The 7,921-nt window shown below is 40.1% G+C and overlaps 1 protein-coding gene across 1 annotated transcript in view; it reads left to right on the top strand.

Moving 5' to 3' along the window:
* The window catches only part of RSL1D1 (ribosomal L1 domain containing 1), a gene marked incomplete at its 3' end in the record, with an annotated part of 90,664 nt that extends 83,031 nt beyond the window's left edge, over positions 1 to 7,633 (top strand). Inside the window, exons 10-11 of the mRNA XM_018574280.1 lie at positions 6,662 to 6,781; positions 7,451 to 7,633. Of these exons, the coding sequence (XP_018429782.1) occupies positions 6,662 to 6,781; positions 7,451 to 7,633 (303 nt within the window). The remainder of the gene's footprint in view (positions 1 to 6,661; positions 6,782 to 7,450) is intronic.
* Positions 7,634 to 7,921: the final 288 nt, after the last annotated feature.

The following is a 7,921-nucleotide window of genomic DNA, read 5'->3' on the forward strand; positions in this document are numbered from 1 at the left end:
GGGGGCCAAATCTACTTGTCCTTCATGACAATCTACTTGTCCCAATACAAAAAAAATAGTTTTAATCAAAACTAAGGATGCACCAATACCGTTTTCGGTATCTAGTATGAGTACTAATTTTTTTTTTTTGCTTTCGGATCTCGCCGACACTGAATACTAATACCGGTGCTTCCGCAGGCATGGAACAGGCTTCCCCACAGGAAATTTTCATCTGGCCGTAAGTTCCAATATCGGGGAAGGTATCTGAGTGAGTGCGAGTACTCGCCCAAATACTCTATCGGCGCTGATACTAGTATCTGTGCACCCCTAATCAAAACATATTTGACTGTGCTAAATAGTGCCTCTCACTGGTCAGCGCAGTCATCTGACCACGTTGACCAATGAGTGCTTGCAATTTGCGAGCGAAATTCAAAATGCATAGGCGAGGATTGCACTGGACAGCAATACGGTGTACAGATAGTGCACCCATACTGGCAGAGGGGAGGGATTGTTCGCCGGAAGGTAAGTATAGCCAGGGGGTTGGCGGTTTGAGAGAGACGGGGCCAGATTTAATCGGGTAATTTTTCCATATTACCTGGGAAAATGAACTTACCTTTTAATGCACATTGTGTGTGTAAGAGAAGTCTGGCTACCACCATGGAATGACGGTTGCAATCTCAAAGCAAATGGAGAATGTCCTACGCATGCGTTTATTTGCATGCAGATGGCGTTTCATTTTTTTTTGCTTTTTTTTTAAATCTTTATTTTTTAACTTTTAAAATTTTCTTTAAATTTGTATTTTTTTTTTTCCACTTAATGTTCTTCCTATCACATAGGGGATTAAAATTCCTCATGTGATAGTTTGGAGGTGACAGGTTCTCTTTATGGAACCTGCCCTCCAACACAGAACAGGTGTTCTGTGTAGTTCCCGACAGCTGAGACAGGTTGCACTGTGATTACAGCGCTACGGTCTCAGAACACACAGAGCCCGTAGAGCAGACGTTCTTCGTCTGCTCCACAGACTCCAACGATCGCCACTGCTCAAATTGATACAAGTGGTCTGATCAGATCAATTGTACTAAATGAGCGGCGGCTCCACAATGTACATTCAGCTCTGCTTGTCCGGAGCAGGGCTAAATGTACATAAAAACAGCTTGTCCCGGGCGGCGGGCGATTTTGTATTCTCGGGTGTGTAATTCCTAAGTTAGGCCATAAACGTACTGAAGAAGTAGCGGTTTGTAGATTGTCATTACTAAACCTTTCTAAAGGTGTGTTTATTTTAACGATGTGGGTAGAGTTCCTCTTTAAAATCCTCAATAAGAGGGTACAGTCCTTGTATAAAAATATAATTGTACAATGGATATGGAAGCAAGTATGTGGGGTGCATGTCTTGTAAGAGCCAAGAACACTGAACAGGTGTAAGCAAGTGAATGATTCTTCCTTCAGCTTTATAGTAGCACCAACAGTATCAATTTGAAGAGACCAGCTCCTTTGTTGGGGATAATGGCTGCAGACTGCACATTCTTTTGAGGGCTCCTTGTCCAGCAATGGCAGGGACTTTGTTCCAGAGAAGGGGTTGGCCATCACTGACTTGCAGTAGCCACTGATTGTGGTAAGTCTGTGTATGACACAGGTGGAGAAGGTGCAGTAAATAGCTCACTGTTTTAACGCTGGAGCTCCGGGATTACAGGTCTGGCTCGGTCTACGACCAGCCACTTTCCTCTTTTTGTCTTAAATCTGTTGCAGATATTTACAAATTGACTGTTGCATAGGCTAAATGAGAGAGCCCGATTTTTGTCATTTGTCACGTGTTTGCTCAAGTCTAACAGGCTGTGTTGAAGGTCTTTAGCCGTGTATGGCTAAAATAATGCATTTGTACATTAAACATAGTACTGATTTATTCTTGTTCAGCCTCCATGAACATTCAATTCCCCCATCCACACTCCCCTGCTGTCTATTGTGTTAGCCTGGATCTGGGGCTATCTGAATACCTGAACTATGACTATATCTGATTGGCTGCAGTCAGTCTTCAGCTGACAATTTTCAACTTGACAGCTTTATTTTAGAGCCACTAATCTATACATTTTCATGTTATGTATATTTTGTTAGTTACTTGGTAACTCCTTTTCATGGAAGGAAGCTACCCGCTCAATTTTTTTTAAAATGTGTTTTGGCGAAACTTAGGGTTATTCCTGCTTATGGTTCAATTTTACAAACTGAAACAGCTGTTAGGAGGTCTCCTTTTTAAAGTGCTCTGGTGGTTGTGTTTCCTGTTTGGTGGGAGGAACCATCTCTCTGCATGCCATCCTTGAAGTTTCCTGGAAAGTGAGTTATCGGGTAGTGAACACTGGTTTTCAAGAGCCACATAAAGTAATAAAAAAAAAAAAAACCATGTTAAACACAACCTTTTAAACTATACTTTTCACTGTATTGAAAGAATTTTGGTATTGAGGTTACCATTGCTGACATCTACTGAAAATACAAGTTTTTTGTCTGTCATACTGATCGAATTGCTTTAGTGTTTTCTAAGTCACTGTGAAGGAACAAGTTTGCCAAATAACAGTTATTTCCTTCATACTTCCAGATAAGTTATCTCTAAGTAAAAAGCCAGAGACAACTAAGACACTAGCCTTTTCAGAAGGTCCGCAAAAGGTTTCTTTTGCAGTAAAATCTAGATTGTCATTTTTTTTAGGTGGCAAATGTTTCCCTGGGGCATTACTAGAGGTGGTTTTGGGAGCAGATACGAATTGCCCAGTGAATGAATGTCTCCATTTTGTTATATGATTAACTTCAAATGCATTTTTGATGAAGAAGATGACCGTGAGCTAATGGGGTTGATTTACTAACCTTATAAACACACCACGAACGTGTATACACCTCTGCAGTGTGTTCCCTCCCAGCATGATCTATGGGTGGAATCTAAACACCTTTGTAATGTGTACACACCCAGCAGGTGTGTTGTGCAAAGCTCTGAAGGAATTCCAAGGTGATGTTGGGTAAATTAGCTCTATGTTGTGTTGCTTGCGTTGATGAATGCAAGGAATGTAAATGCATGAGCTAACCATTTTTGTCTAAACTGTGAAGCAGCATTATATATGCATCATGTGCATGATTTTTCCATATATGGCATTAGTGGAAATATGCTTTTAGAGACTTTTTGGTTGATAAATACGTTTTGCTGTGTGAAAATCACACACACCTGGTGTGTGTGTTTAGGTTAGTAAATCACCCCCAATGACTCAGCTCTGATGAGAAAGGATTCCCCAAATGTAAAAAGTCTCAGGAACAAGCCCTTTTCGAATGCTCATTTCCATTCAAGAGGGGTGAATGAGCAGTTTGATCCAAATAAAAGATGGATCTTAAGCAATTATATGGGAAACTAACCTTTTTAATCCACCACCAAGCTTCAATTACTTGTTTGTTTTGTGGAAGCTACTAGAGAATGGTTATCGGATTTTCGTTGGAGCTGATGTAAACAGCGGAGGAGACAGGGGCTCTGGACTGAAGGAAAATGGCTGCGAACAGGGGAGTTAGTAAAACTTGAGCAAAAAAAAAATATTGAAATGAATCTTAAAACAAAATTAAAAGCAGGATTTATAGATTAATTCACTTCAATAGATCCCGCGCCCAATGTGTATGTGCAGCAACACTGTATGTGCAGGTTGCACTGTGAACAAACACTGCCTGCCTAATGGCTGTGAAAGCTAACCAAATTAGACATTTAAAAAAAATATATATTAATGTATACATGTTTCCCAACAGTGTTTTTTGCACAAATCTTATGTGCTTACATAAAACTTAAACAGATAAATTGCTATAAACAAACATGTATAAATACAAGATTAAGGTGTACGTTTAATAAACTGTGAAAGAGTGTGATAAGCAGTGAGAAGGCTTTTCTCACCTTAGCAAAGTGAAAAGTCTAGAAAATGCTGTTTAATAACCCGAGATAAGTCAGGTAGGAACTGAAATATCTCACCTCTTCTCATCCTGGTGATAAGTACACAGAAAGTAATGGGAATGTACCTGTTTAATAAAGGGAGAAAAGTAGAGAACAGCTTTATCACGAGATAAGTATTGTGCAAAGTACCCTTGATTTAGCACCCTGTCAGACCTGGTGCTAAAGGCCTTTTTCTCGAGAAGCACTGAGCAAAGATACAGGAACCTCCTCCTCTGTCACTCAGTTCTTCTCTGTTTCCAGTAATAATTACATAAATAATATTTAATGAAATATTAATCCAATATCGAAATAATACATTTAAAAAAATAGAACTATATTTCATCAACAAAGAATATTTATGAATTAAATAATTAACCACCTGCTGTCAGGCTGTTGTAATTAAACGGCCGGGCAGCAGACAGAATGCGGGTGGGCGTTTTTAAATGTCCTAACCGACCCCGCTCGTGCCCGCCGCTCGTGGCCAGGCCGTGCTCACGAACGGGAAATTGGCTTTCAATGTAAACAAAGTTTTCTTTTCTCAGGTTATTAAACTGCCTCTGTGCAGCCGAGAAAAACAAAGAGATCTGCTGAGTAAAGTTAACTCGTGATAAAGCTAGTTTTATCACAGTTTCTTAAACGTACACCTAAATGTGTGACTGTTGTCGTCCAAAATTTATACCTCCTGTAGTGCACAAACAGCCCACAAAAAGTGCTTCAATCGTGCAAACAAACTTCACTCCATCCGCCAGTTCACTTAAACAGTGTCTTTACCTGTGTGAAATAATGACTGCCTCTCGCCTTGTTGTTTTAGAGCTCTCAAAGAGCAAGTTGTAAGCATGTGACTGAATGATAAAAGGAAAAAAAAGAATTATCAACCAATGGAAAGCCGTTCCATCGGTTGAGAGTAGAAAAAAAAGGGGAGAAACAAATGATTCATGGTCAGCCCTTAACGTGACCAACAGCTGGTGAGTGCAGATTTCACATGATTTAAATACAAGTAAAGGAAAAAAAGCACGGTGGGTCATTGAAAAAGAACACTGACAGTTTGGAACAAACAGAGGATTTCAGAGACTTGTCAAATAAACGTTATTTTTTCACTTAAGTTTATTGATTTTATACCAAATTGTATTGAAGTTTCTTGGCTGTATAAGGAGGTATATCAACAGTACGGAGGTTACACAACAGATGTTTAGCTATTAGCTTATATTAGTTCACATAGGGATCCATAGCTAGTTGCAGCGCACTGTTGTCAATTTTTCATTTAAGATTAGTATTCTCGCTAGTCTATTGACACAGCAGCTTTTCAGATTGTTATAGGTTCCATAGCGGAATAGCACAGTTTTTCATTACTAACAGGGACATGAGAAGCCTCAATTACCACTACAGCTGAGTCTAGCATTCCCAGCCTCTCAACCTAAATCACAGCCATACAGCTCCACACTAACTATCTCTGTGACCACTCTCCTTGCTACTGTCTGATCGTGCTACTTTCACAGTTGGCCATATAAACTCCCCTGTTTTTAACAACTATTGTGTGGGTACCATGGGGGAATTTATAATAGCAATTGCGAGTGTTGGAACTTGCATGGAATATAATTGATGCACTTTGTGCCAGATTTATGGTGCTAGTGTAATGTTCATACATAGTTACAAAGTATTTGAGGTTGAATAAAGACATTAGTCCATCAAGTCCAACCTAGGCATTTTTTGTTACTTTCTTTGTACTTTCTATAAAAAGTTGGCGCTTCTGAAGTTTAGGGTTCTAGTCCTTCCAGTACACTTCCCTTTTCTGTGTTCAATATTAAAAGTAATCACATTGTGATCACTATTACCCAATGACTCCCCAATTACAATATCCTCGATAACTCTGCATTATTAGTGACAATTAGATCTAAGATGGCATTTTTTCTGGTAGGAGTCTCCCATCTGGTCCATGAAATTGTCGCGCAACATGTTTAGAAATCGCCCCGCCTTTGCCGAATCTAATTCATAAATTAGGTTTAATAGATTACAGAAAAGAAGACTTGTAACTCCAGGCAAAAAGCTTAACTGTCGCTTCTTGAAGTGGCCATGGGGACTTCTTACGTTGTGATTTGTTTTCTTAGGTGATGGTTTAGTTTCAGACAGCCCCAGAACAAGTGCAGATGAAAACAGGTGCGAAAAACTAGTGCAAGCTCTGGTCAAAACAGGTGCAAATCATGTGCAGTTGGAAAAGTAGTGCAAGCTCAGGACAAGACAGGTTTGCACATTTTTTTTTTTTTAAATCTAAGAGGCTAAAACTGTTGAAGTTGCTTTGATAAATTCCCCCCCATGTATTTTGTTTTATCTCGCTTCACCGTACTGGGGGGTAATGAACTCAAAAGGATTTTACAGTAACTCGAAAAACCCTTTTTTTGTTTCTTTTACCATTTTTTTTCTTCCAGGACAGCAAAATTTCACCGATGTGTAAGTTTCCTTTTTTTGTGTGTGGTGTTTTGCCTTACAGTGCTTTTTTTTTTTAATTTTTACGTAGGCAGCATGTTTGGATGTACACTTGTCATTTAGTAAATCTTTTGCCTCCTGTTTTAGGCAGAAAAGCCGCTCTCACGTGCTGCCCTAGAAGATTCCTGGCAATTTAATTACCAGGTCGCTAACTCAGTTTCTAGGTTTAATGGCCGCTCCAACTGAAATTGGCTGACTGTTGTGTGTAATTTTACTTTAAACTGTTTGTTCACCTGTTTTTTTTTTTTTTTTTTCCCTCAGAAAAGGAAAAACATTAAGGTTCTTCACATGAAAACACAGACATCTGTGGCTCTGCCCCTCTACAATTCCCCTACTGACAATTTGAAAAATCTACAACTAATTCAGACTATGGACCGTAATGTAAGTATATTACTTGGCGTAGTTTTATAACGTCACCCAATCATTAAAGCTTAGATGTATTAAGATTTTTCCAGTATTGCTTTATATTGTTGCATTCAACTGTGGTATTAGTTGATCTTTAGGTTCCATGCTGTTTAGTAAATAGGGACAGGTTGTGTTTGTCATAAGGTCTAAATGAAAACACGAGTGAAATTATGACAGCTGAGTGGACATGCTCTTATAATCTCAGACAGGAGCATTATGTCAATTTTTAGTTTCAGGTATAACTTTTCGTGTGTACTACTTTCCACTCTTCCGTACTTTTGACTTTGCGGTGTTTCTTCACGACCAGAATGTCCCCAAATTGTCTTGTTTATTGTCCATTGAGATACGGTTCATGAATACGAAGCATTGTGTATGTTAGAAAATCCAGCCAAAGTGATCTGCAGGTTGCGCAGGCTATTCATCAACTTGCATGCATCCCATGTCAATACCGGGACTAGGGTGGTGGCGTCTCTCGACATAGAAAAAAAGCCTTCGACACAGTGGAGTGGTCCTATCTGTGGGCTATACTGGACAAAATGGGATTCCCCTTGGAGTTTACTCGTTGGATTAGACTGCTGTACCATAATCCTGTTGCCTCTCTAAAGCTAGGCAACAACCTGTCTAAACCTTTTTTCTATTTGGCAGGGTACTCGGCAGGGTTGTCCGCTGTCGCCCACTCTCTTCGCCCTGGCCATGGAACCCATAGCTGAAGCACTACGAATATCCCACTTTATTAAGGGGCTTCGAATTGGCCGGCTGGAGGAGAGGGTGGCGCTATATGCGGACGGCCTGCTCTTGTTCCTCAATGATCCGGGGCCCTCATTGCAGGTTGCTTTAGAAATATTAAATGCATTCTCTGCTGTATCAGGTCTCAAGGTCAATTGGCATAAATCTATACTATTCCCCATTGACGCGGGGGCTAGGTCTGTACCCAGGACCGTTACTCAATTATCCTGGGTGGACTCCTTCAAATGCCTGGGGGTGGTGGTTTCCAGATTACCGCAGGAATACCTTACATTGAATATACTTCCAATCCTGGGTGATATGAGAGAGAGGCTGAAGGCATGGGCGAACTGACATTCTCGCTCTCTCTCGACATTCTCTCTCTCTCTCGAC

The sequence above is a fragment of the Nanorana parkeri genome, unplaced genomic scaffold (assembly GCF_000935625.1).
Source record: "Nanorana parkeri isolate BGI_ZX_2015 unplaced genomic scaffold, ASM93562v1 scaffold2857, whole genome shotgun sequence".
NCBI lineage: Eukaryota > Metazoa > Chordata > Amphibia > Anura > Dicroglossidae > Nanorana > Nanorana parkeri.